Source organism: Lepus europaeus, chromosome X (genome assembly GCF_033115175.1).
Source record: "Lepus europaeus isolate LE1 chromosome X, mLepTim1.pri, whole genome shotgun sequence".
Classification (NCBI taxonomy): domain Eukaryota; kingdom Metazoa; phylum Chordata; class Mammalia; order Lagomorpha; family Leporidae; genus Lepus; species Lepus europaeus.
Genome location: NC_084850.1, coordinates 56,841,250 through 56,864,957, shown reverse-complemented (window position 1 = coordinate 56,864,957; position 23,708 = coordinate 56,841,250). Strand labels below are relative to the sequence as shown.

Here is a 23,708-nt window from a genome sequence, read left to right as displayed (position 1 = left end):
CTCTCTGGCTGCTCAGATTCCCTGTGTTTCAGGATCTGTGTGTCACAGTTGAAAATATTAAAGAAGAAAGAGAAAAGACAGAAACTGGATAAGGACATTTTGTTAAGTTAGAGAAAACCATTTTAGCTCAGTAATTCAGTACCTCCAATCCAAATATCATTTTATAGACTATATCATCAACTATAAAGAAAAAAATGTAACAAACATTGACATGCCAGGAAGCAAGAAGAGATTATTATGTAAATGCCTTTATTTGAACTACTACATTGCTATCAGATTACATCACTTTTCAGAGTTAGAGTAACATAATGATCTCAAAAACTATAGTAACAGCTTGACAAAGCAGGAGTACATTAAGTCCTACCTATATATTTTCAATTTTAGTGACCACATCTCCTTGTTTTAGATGTAAAATTTAAAAATATATTGTACACTTAGCATACTTGGCCTACCGAATCCTGTCTAAGTTCTGAGCATACTCTCTCCTCAAAAGTGTCATATTCAACAGCATTTTAAATGTAAAGAGAGAGTTTGATGGTATCGGTTTTAAAACAAATAAGGATGGATTGAACCAAGCAATTTAAGACAAAATATTTCAATTGTTTACAGCTTGGGTGAGAGGGAAGATGCAAATTTAAGGTACATTTTTTTCCTCTATAATGTATGTGGTTTACTTACTTGAAGACCCCTTAAAAAAAGTAGCAAAATCAGCAGTCTTGCTTAATGTAATCAAAATATTCTTAAATGTACAAAAAAGGATCATGTAGAAAGAATACTGTAAAAAGATACTGATTTCAAAAATAAAAGAATAAGAAAAGCTTCTATTACATTCTGCACAGCCAGTTACTTTGGCAAATTCTCAGTACTACAAAGATAAGCAAAGGATACTCATATCCAAACACCTTCTGATCATAGTCCTCGAATAAGAACTAACATACTGGATGGAAAGTAAAATTACTGTCTAATAATAATTCGTATTCAAACATCTAAGCCAATCCCAAGAGAAGGACATTCTAAGACGAAAAAAAAAAATACAGAGAAAAATAACAAATAGCAAAGGGAAATGGCACGGGCAGCATCCTAGGAGGAGAGAGTAGAACGGTTTGGCTAGGAGCACATTTCAGGCGTGCCCGAGACATCCAACTTTTGACTATGCGGAAGGGGAGCTGTTGTTGTTAAAAATTTTTCCTCCAAGGGCTTTCATGATGAGCTAGTCTTGTTAATCAAAACTGAAAGTCCTTTAAATGACCAAGAGTCCCTTAAGCCATAGCTGACTTGCTAGTCACGCACCCGGGAACAGGGCGTTTTCACTTAGATCGGTTATTTTACACTCTCTTCATCCCCCTGCCCATCAAACACGCGAACACTGTCATGACCATCTTGGGCTTTACTTCCACAAGATCTTCGGGGAGAGCATACACTCTGGCTCCAATCCTTCTGGCCATGGACACCGCATACCTATTTATTGAGGAAACAAAAATCAAGCTGAAATGTTTGCCAGTCAAGGCCACCATGTGAGACTTCATTTCTTCTTATGCATTTAGCTGGGGCATAACAATTCCACATTGAGAGTTCAAATCAGAACGCTTTCACTTCTTGTTTTCTGTTTTACTTTGGCTTTGAGTTCACTTTAAAGTCACACAAGGATCCTAAACCGTAAGCTCCATTAGTTGGGACTGATAATATTTATTCACTCCTTTCCTCCAATGTGAAGTGAGAATTAGTCTTGAAGAACTGACTTTATGTGAAAATGAAATTACTTAGGTTGGCTGTAAGATCAGTGCAAATAAAGCCCTTAGTTCGGTGTGTAACATATAGCCAAAGCTCAAGCATATTAGATTTCAGAAGCAGAGAGAGATCATTCTTCCATCTGCTGGTTCACTCCCCAAATGGCTGCAACAGCCAGGGCTGGGCCAGGCTCCATTCAGGTCTCCCATGTGGGTGGCAGGAACAAAAGGACTTGGGCCATCTTCTGCTGCCTTCCCAGGTGCATTAGCAGGGAGCTGGATTGGAAATGGAGCAGCTGGGACTGAAATCAATACTCATATGGGATTCTGGCATCACAGGTGGTGGCTTAACCTGCTGTGCCACTACACCTGTCTTTTAACTCTGTTTTCCACAAACTTTTTAAATAGCCTTGTAAGAGTGGTCTACATACAGTAAAAGAAACATAAACAGATAATATGTTTAAAAAAGAGTCAGGGCCAAGAATAAAGACACATGAGACAAATAACTTAATGAGTATAAAAACTATTCTGTCTATAAAATTAAGAACTTTAAGGGCTGGCATTGTGGTAAAGCAGATTAAGCTACCATCTATGACGCTGGCATCCCATGTGAGCACTGGTTCGATTCCCAGATGCTCCACTTCCAATCCTGCTGCCCCCACTAATGCTCCTGGGGAAAGCAGTAGAAGATGGTCCAAGTACTTGGGCCCTTGCCACCCATGTGGAAGACTAAGGTGGAGTTTCAGACTCATGGCTTTGGCCTGGGCACTTAGTCCTGGCTTTTGTAGCCATTTGGGGAGTGAATGAGCAGATGGAAGATCTCTCTGTCTCTTCCCTCTCCATCCTCCCATCACTCTATCTTTCAAAATGAATAAATATTTTTTTAAAAAACAGTGAGACAGATGATGAACATTGTAAGGTGTGGATATCCTTAATTTTTTTTTCCTTGCTTTAAGTTTGAACCTGATTTGCATTAAAAGTTACACTACATTATTTCTACAACCCACCAAAGTAAAGTGATTGAGCACTTTGTAGGTCAGGAATGATGCTAAGTTCTTATATATATATTTTTCACTTAATCTCTATAAAACTTCTAAAACATTGTTGCCCTATTTTGCTGATGAGGAATTTGAGGCTAAAAGAGGTTTCTTCCATATGAGTGAGATCGTACAGTATTTGTCTTTTTTTCCCCCAAAGAAACCACTTACTTAATGAGTCAATTTCATAAGTACAACTGTAGGAATATAGTGCTTCTTCCCATTATACCTCCATCCCACCCCACAGTATTTGTCTTTCTTATTTCACATGACAAAATGTTCTTCAAATTCATCTGTGTTGCTGCGAATGATAGGATTGCATCCCTTTCTTGGGTGTGTAGTATTCTACTCTCATATGTGGAATCTAATTAAAGAGCTGATCTCATAGAGACAGCAGTACCATGGTGGTTAGTGGGGAGGGAGGGGTAAGGAATTGTTGGTCCAAGGATATATATAATTCCAGATAAATAGGAGGGAGAATAGGCCCAGGATAGAAAAAGATACAAAGTGTGAAATTGAGTAAGTGATTCCTTGGAGCCAGGGCTGGTGGGTGAAGGGAGGTTACATGGGGGAGGGGAGAGAAATGGGGAGTGACTACTAACGGTTATGGAGTTTCTTTTTTATGTAATGAAAATGTTCTAAAGTACATTATAGTGATGACTGCACGACTCTTTCAAAGTACTATAAACCACTGGATTTTAAAGTACACTTTAAATGGTGAATGACATGAAATGTGTAGTCTATCTTTATCAAGCTGTTTAAAAGAAATGTTAAAAGCTTTCAAAAAAGAAACAGAGGTTTCTCCCAGTTGACACCACCCTTAAGGTGGCAGAACCTAACTAAGAATTGGGGCCGGCACCGTGGCTCACTTGGTTAATCCTCCACCTGAGGCGCCGGCATCCCATATGGGTGCTGGGTTCTAGTCCCGGCTGCTCCTCTTCCAGTCCAGCTCTCTGCTGTGGCCCGGGAGGGCAGTGGAGGATGGCCCAAGTGCTTGGGCCCCTGCACCCGCATGGGAGACCAGGAGGAGGGAGGCACCTGGCTCCTGGCTTCAGATCGGCACAGCGCCGGCCATGGTGGCCATTTGGGGGGTGAACCAACGAATGAAGACCTTTCTCTCTGTCTCTCTCTCTCACTGTCTAACTCTGCCTGTCAAATTAAAAAAAAAAAAAAGAATTAAGATTGGCCCAGCCACAAAGTCCACATTCTTTCCACAATCTTAGGCAGTCTCTCTTACTTGGCATTATTGTGCTTGTCATCTTCTGTTAGATTTCCACTCTTAACAAGGTCATAGTTTATGCAGCCAGGCTGGATGGCATCAATTAAATCCACAACTGCCAAACTGGAGCTGATCGTCTTGTCCTAGTGAAAAGACAGAACCAGAGAGTCTCCATTATGCACCAAGTAATATACGCTTACTTGCATAAAATGTCAAGAACAAAGCTTAGCAATTTAAGAGGATCTCAGCATTCACCCAGCAATTCTCATTCACAGAGAAACCAAAGGTTGTCCTCCCAGTTATAGATATGATCTGGCAAACATAGTGTGGAATCTAATAGGGATTCTGACCTTAAAGCTCTGAATGGAAGTTGATTTCCCAGCTTCACTCAACGTTCTGTTCACCCAGTTCACAATGATGTCATCGTTAGCTTTCTGACCCTCTCCAAGATCTTCCAGGACATTGAGGGTATATCTAAGAAGCAGAAGAAAAGGTCACCATCTACTTTATGAAAAAAAAATGGCAACACCAGAAAGATGCTTTCTCTTCCATTTCTTTTATTCCTTAGGTTTGGAAGACGGAAGATTTCATGGAAAGAGATTCACAATATGTGGAAAAAGTATTTCAAGTAGCAGTGGCTTGTCAGAGCTCCATCCCTTTCAAAGGTGAGGGGAAGATTTACCATGCTTCAGTGAGCAAGTCCAACAGTCTGTTCCAGCGGTGGGAATGACTTTCACTGGGCTTTGGCTGCTACTCAGTTATGATGAATGCTTCTCAGCGTTACAGTTGGGAAATGTTCACTTTCACACGGATATATAGGGATGCTCCTTTTTTTCTTATAGCTGCTTTATTCACTGATACTAAATGTGACTTCAATCTGTTTGGCAGACTTCTTATGAAGGGGCATCAGGTGCAGTGGTTAAGACACTGCTCGGTAGATCTGCATCCCATATGGTAGTGTTTGGGTTCGTGTCCAGGCTTGGCTTCCGATTCCAACTTCCTGCTAATGTAAACCCTGGGAGGCAGCTCAAGTAACTGGGTCTCTGCCACTCTCATGGGAGACTTGGATTGATTGATATAGCTCTTTGCTTCAGTCTGATTCAGCCTTGGGGAGTGAACCAGTGGATGGGAACCCTCTCTCCCTGTCTGTCTCCTTGCCTCTCAAATGGATAAAATAAATAATTCTTAATTTAAAAAGAAGAAATTGTTAAAAAAAATGGCAGGGGAGGGAATAGTCATAGTTTTGCTGCCTAATTTACAAGGAAGAATTTCCCGGGCCAGCGCCACGGCTCAATAGGCTAATCCTTTGCCTGCGGCGCTGGCACACCGGGTTCTAGTCCCGGTCGGGGCGCCGGATTTTGTCCCGGTTGCCCCTCTTCCAGGCCAGCTCTCTGCTGTGGCCCGGGAATGCAGTGGAGGATGGCCCAAGTCCTTGGGCCCTGCACCCACATGGGAGACCAGGAGAAGCACCTGGCTCCTGGCTTTGGATCAGCATGGTGCGCCGGCCGCAGCGGCCATTGTGGGGTGAACCAACAGAAAAGGAAGACCTTTCTCTCTCTCTCTCTCTCTCACTGTCCACTCTGCCTGTCCAAAAAAAAAAAAAAAAAAAAAGAATTTCCTATTGCACATCCAACATATACAAGAGGTCTTAAAAAAGTTCACAAAAACTGCCTATTATGGAAAACTTTGCATGGATTTCAAAATTTCTGGAACCAAAACAAACTTATCTATTAATTCCCTTTGCCATTAGCTTTTTTAATTCATTTTCTATATTCATTAATTAAACTAAGTTCATGGGGCTGATGTTGTGGCGCAGTGGGCTAAGCCTCTGCCTACAGTGCCTGCATCCCATATGGGCACTGATTCGAGTCCCGGCTGCTCCTCTTCTGATCCAGCTCTCTGCTATGGCCTGGGAAAGCAGTAGAAGATGGTCCAACTGGTTGGGTTCCTGCACCCATATGGGAGACCTAGAAACTCCTGGCTCCTGGCTTCAGATTGGCTCAGTTCCAGCTGTTGCAGCCATTTGAGGAGTGAATCAGCAGATGGAAGACCTTTCTGTATCTCCCTCTCTCTGTCTGTAATTCTGCCTCTTAAATAAATAAATACAATCTTAAAAAAATAAACTAAGTTCAGAGTTTAAAAGCAAAGGTTTCATCATTGGCACATTTCTTTATGAAAAACAATGACTGAATCACAGACTTGTATGATAATACAGCTTAAACTGCTATAATTGTGTACTATACCTTCTCATCAGCTGCCAGACTAAAGCTAAAGTCAGGGTTTGGTTCCCATCATTCAGGTCTTGCCCTCCAATGCCAACAAGGGAGAATTTAGCAGGATGCTTTCCTAATTCAACAGCATAGTTGCAGTTTTCTAGCTGCAAACACACAAAAGTCAATGGTTATAGATTTTCATGTGTATGTGTGTGTGTGTAATGACAGGTGTTAGCACTCGAAAACAAGACACAATTTCTATCCTCAAGCGATTCATAGTTCAGAGTTTTTGAAACTAAAGAAACAGATCAAGAATACAAATAGTCTGTATCAAAGATACGGAACAACTTAATTATCTACCTTTTTCATGTTGGCTCCAAGTTTCGGGTATGGAGGTTTATTAACCTTACTCCAGTCAACAGGAACTTTAATTCGTTCATATAACTGTAAGATGACCAGGGCGTCTTGCAGGTCACTAACAATTTAAAAATAACTTAATCAGTGTTTCAGACAGCTGGATCTCTCCTTAAATCTGTTAATACCACACTGTCAAACAAAATGCATAAAATCATAGATAACACCCCAGGTTCCTGTTTTGTATCAATCTGTGCTGAAAACAGAGCAAAGACCATCCAACGCACTTAAAGGAGTTTACTGTGTGAGCAAGGCAATATTCTAGAGGCTGGGCTCACAAGATAAAAATCCCTGCCCTTACACTGGAGTAATAGAGATTGACAATAAACTAGCACCCAGCTAAACAGTATGATTTGGGGTGTGTGTTAGTGTTATGAAGAAAAAGAAGGAACTAGGGTTATGGGTTAGAGAGTGGCAGGTGGTAGCCAGCAAAAGCCTCTTGAATTGCTAGCTGGAATATGATAAGGATGTAAGACATGTGGGCAAAGAACATTCCGAGTTGAGAGAACACTGGGCCAAAGGCCTTGAGGCATTGTGGATGGGCTGCTTGAAATGCTCCCTGGTCTGTCTTTCAAAATATAAAGCATCCGCTCCCCGGGGCCCTACAGACATTCATACATTCTAACACTTACAGTTAATGATTATGTAAAGAAATTTCTGGGTATTGGGAAAATGATGGAAAGTGCCACTCAACATTTTCTGATATAAACAACCACTACAAACTAACATGCTTAAAATCATTATTTGTGTTACATCCACTCATGGTGTTCATAACTTTATAAGTGCATAGAAGTGCTTACGCATAGAGATGGTTTACGTGGGGATTAACGCCAAGAGAGTTCATCCAGTTACGGAAGGTTCTTTCTTCACGAGTTTCTCCTATTAAGAGTATTTCAAAAGTTATTTCTTCATTAAACACCCTATGTATGTGAATATCCATGTGTTGGATTATTTTATCTGCTGTATTCAGACCTAAAAGTTTCTCCAATATATGCATTTTTCTAATGTGATGCTTGAAAAGGGGTCTAAACCTTGGCCAGCACTGTGGCGCAGCAGATTAAACCTCTGCTTTAGACACTGGCATCTCATATGAGCATGGGTTTGAGTCCTGGCTGCTCCACCTCCCATTGAGCTTCCTGCTAATGTGCCCAGGAAGGCAGCAGATGATGGCCCAAGTCCTTGGGCCCCTGCCACCCACATGGGAGACCAAGATGGAGTTCCAGGCTCCTGGCTTTGGCCTGGCTCAGTGCTGGCAGTCATCTGGGGGAGTGAACCAGAAGATTGAAGATCTCTCTCTGTCCCTCTCCCTCTCTCTCCATGTCGCTGTGCTTCTCAAATGAAATAAATAAAACTTAAAAAAATAAAAAGCAGTCTCATCCTGAAACACTGGTTTACTAAGTGGCCTTACATTCACTGCCCCTAGACTTCTTTTAAAAAGTTCACTTGTGGGGCAGGCATTTGGCCCAGCACTTAGGATACTAGGTAGGATGCCAGTGTCCCACACCAAAGCACCTGGGTTCATTTCCTGGCTCTGGCTCCTGACTCCAGCTTCCTACTAATGCAGACCCTGGGAGGCAGTGGTGATGGCTCAAGTAGTTGGGTTCCTGAACATCCATGTGAAAGATCCAGATTGCATTTTGGGCCATGGAGAACATTTGGAGAGTGAACCAGTAGATAGGAGCCCTCTCTCTATCTGTCTCTGGCTCTCAAATAAATTAACCTAAAAAAAAAATTAAGCAAAAGTTCACTTGTATTATCACTTCCTAGCTGCTGCCAATTTTTACTCAACACTTGCACCTGCTTATAGTAGATACCTGCTGAAGGCAAGCAAACAAAGACACTTATTAGGTCCAGATGATAAAATCACCATGGCCTTTGTATTTCTACTCTGTAGTCTACCCATTAGAATTTGACAAACTTTTAGTTACCTTCTAATAGTGTCCAGTCAATATCCTGGTTCTCTGGCTTAGTTAGTGCTGGGTATTTATTAAACAGGTTAGCAACAAAGGCTAAGTTCAGTTTGGGATTTCCACTGACAACATCAGCAGGGGTGACAAACTGTCTGCAGCCTAATTTGTCTGCTTGTTGAAGCATACTCTCAGCTCTCTTCAAATCATCTGTTTCCTGTTGAAGTGAAGTAAAAAGACAGTTTTTTAAAGCCCATACTAAAAATACAGAAATTTTCCCTACAATCATAGTCTGGGTATACAATTCTACTTTCTTTTAGCCAACATATGGTACTTATTATAAAATTGTTTTGAATGCAAAAAAAAAAAAAAAAAAAAAAAAAGTTGGCTTTGCTGGATATGCAATACCTTTAAAATACACTAGGTGGCAGAAGATAATATCTCTACATTCTGGGTACATTCAACTCCATTCCAAAAAGCCAAATAAAAGAAATACATACATAAAAGAAAAAGAAACACACATAAAAGAAACACACATAAAAGAAAAAGAAAAAATAGGGAGAGAAAGGCTAGAATTGCTCAGATTTTAAAATTAGGCCTTTATACCTCCTTTAGTGTACAGCTGGAAAAATATGAAGGAAACTGAAAAATAAGGGAAAAGTGTGAGCAAAGGCTCAGGGGTAAAATGAGTGAGGTGCTTGGGTGCTAGTGGGAAGGGAGGCTTTGGGGGAGGGGTACAGACTTGCGGAAAATAACACAAGGAGAAATTGAGCAAGATTGTGTAGGGCCATAAGTGCTAAGCATAGAATTTTAGATTGAATTCTAGAGTCATAGGGCGGGGCAAGAAATCATTGAAGAATTCTGGGAAGAGACAAGAGGACTGACTCAAGAAGGGTTGTCCCAGAATCAGTTCATATACTAATGGTGTTGCCCCAGGTTCGACATCACTTAGCTAGCCATCCAGATTCCTAATTCACAGGATGGTCCCTAACCCCAGCAAGAGTGACCTGAGCTGAAAAGTTCTACATTTAACATACAGACAGAAATACTCAGATAAGCACGCAAGTCAGTTACAAACTCAGTTCTGGTTAGGACAGTGCAAAATGGTTCAGTCTGTGAACCCACTCTTTTGTGTAATATAGGTTAGATATGTGGATTTTGTTAATTACCGGAATGCATTCCATATCTATTGGGTACACAGAACTACAGAATCCCAGCAACTTGGGACTAAATAGTGCAACCCTTTACTTTATGCATAAACAAGATGAAATTCAATATGGGGAAGGTACTTGGTCTAAGTTCACTAAACAAATTAGTGACTTATGTAACCAAAGGAACAAGGTCCCTGAAAGAGATTCCTCAAATTGAATTTCATGGCTCTAGAGTTTGAATATATAGTCAATTACTACGGTTATAATCCGAATACTTGGAAAAAGTTAACATCTAGTGTTTATTTCCCTATATTTGATTTGAATATTTTATGCCATCAGTATAAACCAATACCACCATAATTATGAAACTCACTAATAAATTATAAAAATAAAGCAGAGCTAGTTTTTTTGGTCTCTGAATTACATGTACAGTAATACATTTCTAAAAGTAATGCTTAAAGTTGTCAATACTACCACATGCAACTTTAAAAATTCTTGGATTTATACTAAGTCAACAACAATTCAAAAGAGCACCTATACTTACATTGAAACCTGACATGTTAATATCTATCCGTGGTTCACCTTCCTTTTGTCCTTTTGGTGCAATTTGATTGAGAAGATGGAAATATGCTTTGGAATCCTACAAATGAATGGAAAATGTCAGTGAGGTCACATTCATAAGGAATGAATGCATCCCATTGTCCCTTGTTTAGAAGGATATTTGCATTAGATTTTGTGAGAATACATGGCAGAAAATTCCGTTTTCTTCTTTAACTGATCTTTTCCCCAGAAAATTTCAGCTACCTGGCTTATATCTCTTGAATATGGATGAATTGGAATTGGATGTGACCTTACAATTTATTGACATCATAAACACGATAATGCTAACAAACGTAACTAGTTCTGTACCTTCACGGAATTACTGAAGTCAATAAGCTTGATAGAGAAAATATGCATGAAAAGAAGTAGGAGAGCAGAAATCCAGGAAGCATAGGGAAAGAAAAAATGAAGAGGTTATGTCATTAGAAAGTGCAATAAATACCATAACCTATGGTAAAGAGATTACCTGTGTAAAAATATACATATTTAATTGTAAATTTAAATGATAAAAAGTCTGAAATGAAAAGTAGTTGGTAAAGCAGCATTCAACCTTTTATGATCTGCACGTACATAACAAAACATGCTTGTCTTTTTGTGTTAAGCTCAGGCTGCTCCATCATTTGCACGTTGTTTACTTGGAATCACAATACATAAAACAAAGTGGAGTTGCTCCTAGTGGGGTTGGCACGGGAGAATTCAGACTGTGGACTATCTAATGAACACACCTTGGCAGTCATTGTCCTAGCCCAAACGCTTAAGTGTCTTCACACAGTCTTCTCTGGAACACTAGAGGACAGGACTGCAGTCAAGATTAACCCTTCGGGGGCCGGCGCTGTGGCGCAGTGGGTTAAAGCCCTGGCCTGTGCCAGTTCTAGTCCCAGCTGCTCCTCTTCCAATTCAGCTCTCTGCTATGGCCCGAGAAGGCAGTGGAAGATGGCCCAAGTCTTTGGGCCCCTGCATCCATGTGGGAGACCTAGAAGAAGCTCCTGGCTCCTGGCTTTGGATCGACTCAGCTCCAGTTGTTGCGGCCATCTGGGGAGTGAATCAGCTGATGGAAGACCTCTCTCTCTGGCTCTACCTCTTTCTGTAACTCTTTCAAATAAATAAAATAAACCTTTAAAAAAAAGATTAACCCTTCAGGGCCAGGGCCAGTGCTGTGGCATAGCTGGTAAAGCTGCCGCCAGCAGTGCCCACATCCTATATGGGCACTGGTTCAAGTCTTGGCTGCTCCACTTCTGATCCAGTTCCTAGCTGATGGCCTGGTGAGGCAGTAGAAGATGATCCAATGTTTGGGCCCCTGAACCCACATGAGAGACCCAGAAGAAGCTCCTGGCTTCAGATCAGTCCAGCTCTGGCCGTTACAGCCACTTGGAGAGAGAACCACAGGATGGAGGATCTCTTTCTTTCTCTCTCTCTCTCTCTCTCTCTCTCTCTCTCTCCCTGTGCCTCTCTGTAACTCTTTCAAAGAAATAAGTAAATCTTAAAAAAAAAAAGATTAATCCTTCCCTATCTAAAGACCACCTTCCCAGCTATGACAATTTTATATTACTGGACATTGAAAATATACACAAGCTATAAAGGAGTGTTTCTAATGGTGAGCTCTATACTATATGCATCTTCATCCCCTGAGGAAGTTGCTCAGTATGATGGGGTCTTCAAAGAGTTTGTGGAAAACTAGTATTATGAAAACCTATGTATGGACCAAATTCTGTTGCACTAAAATAAACATATCTTGTAATCTCATCTTCGCGGGCTTTCTGAAGTGCTGGTATATGGGAATGACTGGATTCAGTCTCAGAACTACTAGAAACGGATCTCTATGAGCTTCCAAGAAGGCGACATCTTAATCTAGCTGTCAGATTCTGAAACTCCGTGCCATAAATGAGTCTAGGAATGGCAGAGATCAGGTGAGTAAAAGCCATGTAGGGCAATTCATGACATGACAATCCAGTACTTATCCTCAGGGGGCGGAAGATTTACCTCCTAAGGAAGAGTGAGTTACAGCTGTGAAAGCCCATTCAGTTCTAATTACTTGCTAATGGTACATAAACAAGTTATAATCGAATCCTATGCACTTGAGAAGAACAGTTAAAGAGCAGACCCAGTAGAATCCGTATTTCCTGTCCTGTAAGAGGCCTTCTAGGTGAAAATGCAAACGTGAATATGCATAAATGGGAAGCTAGTTCTTATATTATCAAACAATTCTTTGCTCTTTAAAAAATTCAAAGAAGGTTTCACTTAAAATACGTCTCAGTACATAAACTCCATTTACAAGCGGTTTTCAGTAACACACCTAATACATGAAGCAAGAAATGCCTGGCCAAATCTATCATGAGTTAAAAAGAAGGGGTCAGATGGTGTTATAATCTGGGGGCTAGCCTTGATTTTCACTGATAAAATCATTCCAAGTTCCCTCTTGCTTCCTCTCACTACTGAATGATATGATCTCCGAATATTGTTTTCATAGCCTGTGAGTGATATCTGATAAAGATCCTCAAGTTTTTTTTTTTCCCCTCTCTTGTTCCAACATCTGGACTTTGGAGAAAGTGGAGATGGTTACTGAGCTGTCTACAATGCAGTCAGCCCTTGCTGTCTGGTTCTCCCCAGACACCAAAGCCTGCAGATGCTCAAGTCCTTTACAAAATAGAGTACATTGCAAATAAGGTATGACCATTCTCCTGATTGCTTTAAAATATCTCTAGCTTGCTTGTATAATGCCTAAAATGATGGAAATATTATGTAAATAGTTGCTATATTGTCTACTGTATGGTTTAGGGAATGATACAAAAAAAAATGCTGTGCAATATTTTTTCCAAAGTTTCAATCTATAGAAGGCTGAATGTGCCGATGCAGAACCTGTGCACACGGAAGGACAAAACCATGGTGATTTTGGCCTTCTCTGTGTGAGAAGCCAAAGGCAACATGTGGTAGATGAACATAACCAACATCTCCCTCCCTTGTTGGCTTTTCACCTACTGCTCATGGTGAAGAGTTGGTGCCAAAATTCAATTCAAATCAGGAAATAGTTGAAGGTCTTTTATGCAGTAGAGATTATGTTACAGACTGGGGTTAACAGGAGGGTTCCGGGGTGGGAGACACAGACATAGGTAAGAGCTCTTCATCCTTCAAAAAACTCAACATGTGAGAGTGGAGAACACAACAGGGGAAAAGGCAAGCAAAGGAAGTGAAGGGGAATGGTGAGACTCTTCCTCTCTCTTTTAGGTCTTTACTAACAGGTACACTGGGCCCTGAGAAAGGCCTAGAAGAGTCGTGCCCCATCCTTTTGTATTCCATGTTCAGCAGGAGGCAGAATAGGAAACACATTAGCACTGTAATTCACTTAGGCTTTTCCCACGAACCACAAGACAGGCTTGGTGCTCATGCTTCTCTATTTGCTTCTGCCTCTCTACTGAAATCAACCACCAGGATCAAAAGGCAACAAGGCTTGGTGACATCCTATTAGTATGTTCTCCCTGGTAAGCTGGAATGCAATTCCCGGAGGATTATATCTCCCCAAAGTGTTCTAGTTCTCTGCACAGTTACCTTAATGTCAGCACTGAAGTTGTTGATTTTTTGCCAGCCTGAGTTTTCCAAGTGAAAGTTGGCCCATCTAAGCAGAAGCTCTTCTGGAGACAACTTCATGAGCTCCTCCAAAGTCTCACCATCTCGGAGTAAAGCAGCCAAGGCTAGAAGAAAAAAAACAACCCCATAACCAATATATGCTAGGATAATGGTCACTGCAAGCTGGTTCACTCTTTTGACTCTCTGTTAAGAAACAGAGGTACAAAAACTACTAGGCACTGATAAACTAATCAAAGGGTAAATATTAAAGTATGGGGGCCAGTGCTGTAGTATAGCGGGTAAAGCCGCCGCCTGCAGTGCCGGCATCCCATATGGGTGCCAGTTCGAGTCCCAGCTGCTCCACTTCCGATCCAGCTCTCTGCTATGGCCTGGGAAAGCAGTAAAAGATGGCCCAGGTCCTTGGGCCCCTGCACGTACATGGGAGACCTAGAAGAAGCTCCTGGCTCCTGGCTTTGGATTGGCACAGCTCTGGCCATTGTGGCCAATTGGGGATTGAACCAGTGGATGGAAGACTTTTCTCTCTCTCTCTCTATCATTCTCTCTCTGTGTAATTCTTTCAGATAAATAAACAAATCTTTTAAAAAATGAAAGCATGTATCTATTTTAAATGATCTTTCAAAAACATTTATTGTTTATTTGAAGGCAGAGTGACAGATTGGGAGAGACAGATAGAGAAAGATCTTCCATCTGCTGGTCCACCTCCCAAACACCTGCAACATCCTGGTGTCAGTGGCTTAAGCCCTTGCACCACAGTGCCTGCTCCAGTAGAAAACTATTAAGCAAGGCGATACACATAGACATTGAATTATGAAAATGTACCATAAATATTATATAATAAATTTTATAATATTATAATTATATAAAATATGTAGTAAATACTATAATATATAATAATTATAATTCTTTGGTTATTCTTCACATTCCAAATACCAAATAAAGTTATAAATTTTGACATTTTCACACTCCACCACATATTTGCATAAATTGCTCTTATTGGATACTTTTTTTGGGGAAGGATATTTAAAACTTGGGAACTTAACCTTTTGATTAAAATAGTCTAGAAACATTATGGTACTTAAGTATATAAAATACTATGTATTTAAATATAATTAATCAATTTACTCTTTTAAAAATTTTTTTATAAAGATTTATTTATTTATTTTAAAGTCGGAGTTATACAGAGAGAGGAGAAGCAGAGAGAGAGAGAGAGGGAGAGAGATATCCTCCATCCGCTGGTTCACTCCCCAGTTGGTCGCAATGACCAGAGCTGCGCCGATCAGAAGCCAGGAGCCAGGAGTTTCTTCTGGATCTCCCATATGGGTGCAGTGTCCCAAGGACTTGGGCCATCTTCTACTGCTTTCCCAGGCCATAGTGGAGAGCTGGATCAGAAGTGGAGCAGCCGGGACTCGAACTGGTGCCAATATGGGATGCCAGCACTGCAGGTGGTGGCTTTTACTTGCTACGCCACCCTTGAAGGGTTTAACGTCTTTTAAAAGGCATTTAATGCAACCTTATATTTGTCATTGCTCCTAACACAGAAAGGCTGCTCAATCATCTTTCTGTTGTTGAAATGAATGTGCGAAAGAAACCAAACTTTCTTGGGTAAATAATTCCATAGGTAACAGATAGAAGCTTGGGTGCTTGCATAGAGCAAGGCCTAAAATTTAAACATTGTTCTAAGAAGTAGGGTGGCCCTTATGCGATAATTCATTCCCATCTCCACTAAATACTGGAAAGAATTACACAGCGAGCCAATACCTTTCTATTTGGTGTTACCCCTTTCCTTCAACTCCTTTAAGCCAGACAAACACCATGGTGAAGGCCAGCAATCTGAATAATTCTAGTCATTCAAAAGTAAATACTTTTGGGTGGGCTGAAAATATAAGTGTACCAAAGCTTGAATGTACAAATAAGCCTTATAACTTACAAATATACAAAATCAGACTGTTGACAGACATTATGAGATCTTGAAAACACTGAGCATCCCAAATCTATACAAGGGGACTTGGAAGGGGCCGGCGCTGTGGCACAGTGGGCTAAGCCTCCACCTTCGGTGCCGGCATCCTATATGGGCACTGGTTCATGTCTTGGCTGCTCCTCTTCTGATCTGGCTCCCTCCTTGTAGCATGTTAAAGCAGCAGAAGATGGCCCAAGTGTTTAGGCCCCTGTACCCACAAGGGAGACCTGAAAGAAGCTCCTGGCTCCTGCCTTCAGATGGGCCCAGCTCCGGCCATTGTATCCATCTGAGGAGTGAACCAGCGGATGGAGGACCACTTTCTGTATTATAAAAATATTTATATATAAAATACTTTACTTTTATATAGACATGAATGTTAATATCTAATTACATAATTATTAAAATATATAATATGAAATTATATATTTATATAATATATATTATATATTAAATATTAATAAATATTATATAATATAAAATTATATATTTTAAAATATAATTATATGTAATTATAAAAATAATTTATATATATATAAAAAAGAAAAGTTCATGGAAAAAATAAAATAAAAAGTTTATGGAAAAAATGGAATTTGAAGATAAATTTATCTTTGTGCCACAAAACTTTCTATGCATAGCTTTCCACAAACTTTTTGAAGAACTCTCATATTCTTTCTCTAAACTAACTGGAGATCGAGATGGTGATGCTAAGAAGTTCTGGAGAAAAGTCTGAATGTTTGGATTGTTGCTCAACATTTTACAGGGAGAAGGAAATGTAGTACTTGCTGGGACCCAACGACAATTGTATGGCATATGCAGATACATCCTATGAATCAGCAATGTGATATAAAACCTAAGCTGTAAAAAAGATGATGCTTCTGCTGGCCCAGCAAACGTGAGACCATCACGGGTAGGTTAGAAGATTTTCAGGGGGCCAGTGTTGTGGTATAGTGGGTAAAGCTGACGCCTGTGACACCGCATCCCATGTGGGTGCTGGTTCAAGTCCTGCCTGCTCCACTTTCGACCCAGTTCCCTGCTAATGTACACAGGAAAGCAGTGGAAGACGGCCCAAGTGCATGATTCCCTGTCACCCATGTGGAAGACTTGGATAAAGCTCCTGGCTTCATTTCAGCCTGGCCCAGCCTGGCCTTTTCAGCCACTTGGGGAGTGAACCAGTGGATGGAAGATATGTCTCTCCCTCTTTCTCTGTAACTCTGACTTTCAAATAAATAAATAAATCTTAAACAAAAAGAGTTTTGAAGAAGTCTATACCAATGATAGGATATAAAATATATTAAAAATAATAGGAGATGGTATACAATGGTAAAGCTGAGGGTAGGGATAGTATGGGCAGGGCAGAAAAAAAAAACAGCTATCAAATTTTGGGACCTTAAGAAAATGGTATGGACTACCCATTTAAGTTCCCGCTTTCTAAGGAAATATACTTAAAAACATTACGGGGCAGGTGCTGTGGCGTAGTGGGCAAAGCCGCCACGTGAGCGCCAATTTGGCTGCTCCACTTCCAATCCAGCTCTCTGCTATGGCCTGGGAAAGCAGTAGAAGATGGCCCAAGTCCTTGGTCCCCTGCACCTGCGTGGAAGACCCGAGGAAACTCCTGGCTCCTGGCTTTGGATCAGCTCAGCTCCGGCTGTTGTGGACAACTGAGGAGTGAACCAGCAGATGGAAGACCTCTCTTTCTCTCTCTGTGTAACTCTGATTTTCAAATAAATAAATAAATCTTTAAAAAACAAAACAAAACAAAACAAAAAACCATGACAGCACCATGGTAGCCTGATAGATTCCCAGCCCCTCCAATCAGAACTTGCTGGACAGTGGTTCTGCATTCTAGCTCCTTCCTACCTAATCCATAAGATTTTCCTCAGGCCCCTAATTCAGGACTTTGATTTGAGAATTACTCCTGATTTCTTACTCTCCTCCCACCCCTCCACCCCGCAAGAACTGGAGCAGGATTTAAAGAGATAGTACACAGTCAGAGGTGAATGCAGGGGGAATCTCCTCCTTACTCTTGTAACCACCTTTCTCTCCACAGAAAGACCTTGGCTTTGGTGACTGGCCTTCTCATGCCCTTGGGCAGACAGACGCATTTTTAACTTCAGTAACAAAAGTTCCTTAACCTCTCTATACCACTGTGTCTTTATCGTAAAGTGAATTTTGACGTGTCAGCTAAACGTTAATTACTACTGAAGGAGAGAGTTGCAATTAGGCTGTTGTCCTGAATAACTCCACAACATTATCTTATGGTAATTCTAGTTATCATCTGATCGCCTCAATTAAATGAAAGCATGACAGTCTGCACAACCAGAAGAAAATGAAGTAATAAATAACTTTCAAAATAACAACTGCATTCCATTACCTTCATTCCTGCTTAACTCAATGTCAGCGAACAAACCGATTTTAATGATCTGCCAAAGCAGTCCCAAAACCAGATGAGGTTTCCCAGCTCTCAAATCCTCCGCACCAATGTTCACAACGTGACATCCAATGGCAGAAGCCGAGTTCAGTGCCAAGTTCAAGTTTTCCTGTGAGACAGCCAAATTATACACTTGCTTTTTGATCTTTCTGTTTCTTAGCAGTCTACCTCTCTCGTCACTGAAAATAACACTCAATGAGGAAATTAATATCCTGTATTAACTTTAGCCATATATGATCCACAGGGAACAAATTCTAGACTTCAGTGTTTAAAAAGCAAAGCTAAAAATAATCTTGGTCTTTTTTTTTTTCCTTTGTACTGTCTTTAGCAGAATTTCCTGGGAAGTTAAGTTAGATATTTTTATTTGGTCCCTCTTGAAGTATACCCTATAGGAAAAGGGTAAGTGACCAGATTAAATCTATCTATGTGAATAAAGTGTTATACTTCTAAAAAAGCCTAAATGAGAGGTCAACAGTACTGCACACACCTGAAAGAGTTCCAGAATTTATAAGTTTCCACATTCCAAGGCATGCTCTCTGCCTGAGGGAATTTTTGCTAATAGTCTAATACTCCATTCCTTAAGCATGCCAGTGATTTAAAATCTGAACTATTTTTTTTTCTTATTTCTGCAATGTTTGAACACATTGTATAGAGAAAATAGCATAGGTTATTGGAGTTAGAGATTTGATCCTCAGGTCCAACATGCACTTCAGCCCCAGCTCTCTTTGTAAGATCTGGATAATAATTCCAACCTTAGAGCTGTTACTGAGGAGTAAGTGAGAACATAGAAGGGGCAGAGTCCAGTCTACAGAATAGGTCCTCAAGTAGTAGTTTGCTGGAGGGAGGGAGGGGAAAACAATGTCTACCTGAATGATGAAGGGTGTCAGTTTCTTCTTGTTGATGGCTCTTTCATCAATTGTATCAGGAACCGAAAGGTTGATCATCTTACTGAAACAAAAAATCAAATGCAGGATATAGATGACTTTTATCATGGTGATCACAAAAAACTATACATACCAAAAAGGCAAATTAATAAAAGACCAAAATATTTATAATAGTTGGGTATCCCAAGAAGAAGATTGGATCACATTTTCTCATTTTAATTTTTTTGTATTTTTCACATCCTCTTATGAGAATGAATAACTTGGATACTGAAAAAAAAAACCCTTAAAGAATAAAGGTTAAAACAGATAAGATCTTACCCCGAAAATGAGTCTCTTCTTATTAAAAATAATCTTCTCATTTAGTAAAATTAGAAGTTAGACTCTAACATTTTAGATGTTTATAATACTGTCCTAAATTTTTTTTTCTGCATAGGTAAAGCTATACTTATTTCTATGAAAAACTTCACTGTTGACTCTGGGGCAAAAGCAACAGAAATAGGTCATTGGAGGGTAGGAACTGAAGAGTAGTAGCCTCTTTTTTTTCTTACTGGAAGCTATGATACATCAGAATAGATACTGACATACTTATGCTCAACAAAGTTATAATGTCCTCCTTGCTCAGTGATGAGAAGATAATGAGAGCTGAGCTCTTCCCTTTAAAGAGGTCCTCAATCTATGACTGAATTTTAGGTTCAGGGACAGATCGAGGGGTGAAATGAAAAAGGCAGAATGCAGATGATTTTCCATTTTAATTATTTCCCAAGGTGAAGCTGGCAGGCATCCAGAAACAAACATACCAACTATGTGGAAGTATTTCTCTGGAAATCTGGATACAGATCAAGCTATCGCCTTACCAAAGCACGATCCCATCACCAACAGCTTTGAACAGGTCATCCGTATTTGGGTTCATTGGTATAACATGTCTGCAGTCAGGATCATTTTCCAAAGCTTTGTTTATCCAGTTAACAAAAGCATATTTCTCTTCCTCTAAAATTATATTAAATAACAAGGTATTAGTTCACACTCTAGGCTAAATATTTGACTTTAGACTCTAAAGTAGTTCCTATGGTAGTGCTGAAAGTTAATGTTTCATAAACATTTGGTTATCCTCTTTGTAAACCCAGATACTAGGAAGCATACAAATTCCAAAATTAACAAATGGAATAGAGCAAGTTAATTGATCCTTAGAGAAGCTACTCTTCAAAATTCTTGAAAAACGACTTTATGGTAGAACTTCACTATAACAAAACCTAGCATTACAAGTATAACGGTACTTCCAAAAAAGTTCATGGAAAAGTGGAATTAAAAGATACTTTTGGTTGGTGCAAAAAATTTTTGAATGCCATGCACAGGTTTTACATAACATGCACATTTCATAAACTTTTTGAAATCCCTCATATGCCTGTATTCCAAAAGCAATTTTTAAAAAAAGATTTACTTATTTGAAAGGCAAAGTTAGAGAGCGGGATACAGATCTTCCAGCTGATGGTCAACACCCCGAATGGCCACAATGGCCATGGCTGGGCCAGACCAAAGTCAGGAGTCACTCCTTGGTCTCCTATGTGGGTACAGGGAATCAAGCACTTGAGCCATCTCCCAACTGCTTTCTCAAGTGCATTAGCAGGGAGCTGGATCAGAAGTGGAGCAGCTGGCACTCGAACCGGCACTCATATGGGATGCTGGTGCTGCAGATGGCAGCTTAACCTGCTACACCACAGTGACAGCGCCGCGTTTCAAAAATTTTTAGCAGCTTATTTTAAAATCCATTTTCCATGAACTTCTTGAAGTACCTTCATATCAAGTCTCTTGCAAGTTAAAAAAGTCATGAAATAAATACTTGTAATGTCTTTATGGTAAATATTCATCCTAATCCCACATATGTGTCACAAAGGACTTCTTCTGGATTCTTAATTAGGAAACAAATATTTCTCTAGAGCCTCTCTTTCACATACAAGCACCCACCATATTAGTTTACTTTGTAAACCCAATGCATGTGAAAGTAGTACCTGAGTAAGAATGCTGTGTTCCTTCGCTGGATAATTCTGAAGTTCCTCCCAGAGCGCAAATCCCTTCTTTCCTGTTGATTGCTTTGCGGAAGGTTTTGGCAATGTCACTGCTTTTCACCTCTTGAAAAATCTATTAAGTAAAATAATTTTGTTGGTTCACAATCTACAGCACATACAACAATAAGCAATTTATCTCCTTTTATATTTTATCACCCACTTTTTTTCTACAGGTGATGTGTGTTCAAAGGAAACCAGGGCTTGAGTATAGGAAAGGCTCAAGAAGTACCACATCACTGCTATGGAAATGAAGCGCCAAAAGTCAATTGCACACACTTGTCAAAAATATTAAGTGCTACATGCATTGATTGCACTTTTAAGCCAAAACTCAGTGGGGTTCAAAGAAACAGGTAAATGTTAATTTTGTACCAATTAGGAAGGCTTTGTTCTTTTCCTCAATTCTTAGTGCAAAAAAAAAGATAAAAATGTATGCCTCCACAAAATCTATTTTGTGCTGTAATGGGGTAGCTCAGTGAGGGTTGATTCAATCAAAACTTACAGGAAAAATATGGTGACAAATGGTGTTAGGTTGGCAGTCATAGATGATTATCAAGAATAGACACACTAAAGAGACTTTTCAGTGATTGTCTAGTCTGGGCATTTATGAAGTCCAGCTTCTCTTCACAGTATGAAACATGGCTAATGAAGTTAAGTTGCACATTCCAATTACACAAAAGCAGGTGGTTACAAAGCAAATTTCATATCCTCATATAAACATTTGCTTGAACGAATGGGTATTCTAAACATCTCTATTTTTTTTTCTTAAAAGATTTTATTTATTGGAAAGGCAGAGCGACAGAGAGAGACAGAGAGATCTTCCATCAGCTAGCTCACTCCCCAAATGGCCACAACAGCTGGGGTAGTGCCAAGCTGGAATCAGGAGCCAGGAACATCATCCTAGTCTCTCATGTGGGTGGCAGGGGCCCAAGTACGTGGCCATCATCTGCCGCCTTCCCAGGTGCATTAGCAGCGAGCTGAATGAGAAGCAGAATAGGCCTCACTCAAACTGGCATTCCAACATAGGATGCTGGTGTCCTAAGCAGCAGCTTAACCTGTTGTACCATAATGCTGGCTCCTGTATATATATTTTCTAAATACCAGCATTTACTTAACTGCAAATTTATTACTGATCTACCAATGTGCATGACTAAATTAGCCACCTCCAGTCAAACAGGAGCAAGATGGAGTAACTTTACACAACTCTTTAAATGCTGTCTAGAACCCCATTTAAATGGACTCATCAAAAGAAACATGTGACTGTAATGGAAAAGTTGTTGAACAAATGCAAAAGAACTCAAAGGCCTTTGGCATTACTGGGAAATAGATACATGTTGTAGAGGGATGCAACCTGTCTGAAGTTCACAGAACAGGGTCAGTTCTGGTTCTATCTGTCGGGGTAGCCATGAGCAGAAGCTGAAATCCAGCACAGGTTACACTAGCCAAGCCTTGTGTCTTGCACAAAGACTATGTCAGGTGGAAGGAAGGAGTGTTTTTTTGTTTGTTTGTTTGTTTTACATTTAGTCTTTTCAGGAAGGCACCTTTGTATAATTAATTTACCTAGAGAAAGTGACTTTATGTATAGTCAGTGGCCCTATCACAAAGTCATTTTTTCTTGTTACTTTAAGTCCTGACTTCTCTTGGATTCACAAGCACAATTTTATTTAGGCAAATAGTAAGCAATAAGTGTACAAAAATCAAGCTTACTCTGTTTGCATGATTGTGATTTGCTGCTATACCTGTACTTTTAATGGGAAAACTTTAGAATGTATGTATGTGTGTAAGGGGTGCTTATCTACATGTAAATGCATATGGACACACACACACACACACTACTCTGAATCCTGCACACAACCAGTGAAATCACCCTTCCTCCTCTACAGCCACTATACTGACTCTAAGTGTCAATAATGTGGAGGGGACTCATGCATTCCTGGCAATTTTCAAATTTTTAAAATTATTTTTACTTACAATCTGATTTTTTTAGTCTAAATTTATCTTTTTAAAAAAGGAATTATGTTTTAATTTGCAAGGCAGAGTGGCAGAGAGAGGAAAAGGAGTGGAAGTAGGAGGGAGAGAGAAAGAGAGAGAGATCTTCCATCCCATGGTTTACTCGCCAATGGCCACACCAGCCAGCACTGGGCCAGGCTGAAGCTGGGAGCCAGTAGCTCCATTCAGGTCTCCTATGTGGCTGTCATTCTCTGCGGTCTCCCCAGGCATGTTAGGAGGGAGTTGAACTGGAAGTGGAGCAGCAGGGACTCGAACTGTTGCTCCAATATGGGATGCTGACCTCATGGCAAAAAATGTTACTGCCCACAGAATGACACAGGAAAAGTCATTTTTCTTATTGGTGCTTTTGTTTCAAGGATCAGTTACCTCTGAAAATGAAGCGCTTTCAATGATTACAATTTCAGTTGAAACAAGGAATGCAAATTTGTAAACATCGTAGAAAAGAGGAGTAATTCAAGCAAAAACCCAAACCAGAATGTTTTTGCTATATAATATCCTAATGCAATTATTTACATAGCT

General features: G+C 40.1%; 1 protein-coding gene across 3 annotated transcripts in view; it reads right to left on the bottom strand.

Annotated features, from left to right (window-relative positions):
- Positions 1 to 206: 206 nt before the first annotated feature.
- Positions 207 to 23,708, bottom strand: part of PLS3 (plastin 3) — a 91,683-nt gene continuing 68,181 nt past the window's right edge. For all 3 annotated transcript variants that reach the window (XM_062182884.1, XM_062182885.1, XM_062182886.1), the window contains 13 exons: positions 21,126 to 21,255; positions 19,974 to 20,106; positions 19,102 to 19,183; positions 18,179 to 18,344; positions 13,812 to 13,954; positions 10,213 to 10,308; positions 8,539 to 8,734; positions 7,411 to 7,489; positions 6,557 to 6,671; positions 6,227 to 6,360; positions 4,334 to 4,457; positions 4,002 to 4,126; positions 207 to 1,458 (listed from right to left, as the gene is read on the bottom strand). In XM_062182884.1, coding sequence (XP_062038868.1) covers positions 1,326 to 1,458; positions 4,002 to 4,126; positions 4,334 to 4,457; positions 6,227 to 6,360; positions 6,557 to 6,671; positions 7,411 to 7,489; positions 8,539 to 8,734; positions 10,213 to 10,308; positions 13,812 to 13,954; positions 18,179 to 18,344; positions 19,102 to 19,183; positions 19,974 to 20,106; positions 21,126 to 21,255 — 1,656 coding nt within the window. In that variant the 3' untranslated portion in view covers positions 207 to 1,325. The remainder of the gene's footprint in view (positions 1,459 to 4,001; positions 4,127 to 4,333; positions 4,458 to 6,226; positions 6,361 to 6,556; positions 6,672 to 7,410; positions 7,490 to 8,538; positions 8,735 to 10,212; positions 10,309 to 13,811; positions 13,955 to 18,178; positions 18,345 to 19,101; positions 19,184 to 19,973; positions 20,107 to 21,125; positions 21,256 to 23,708) is intronic.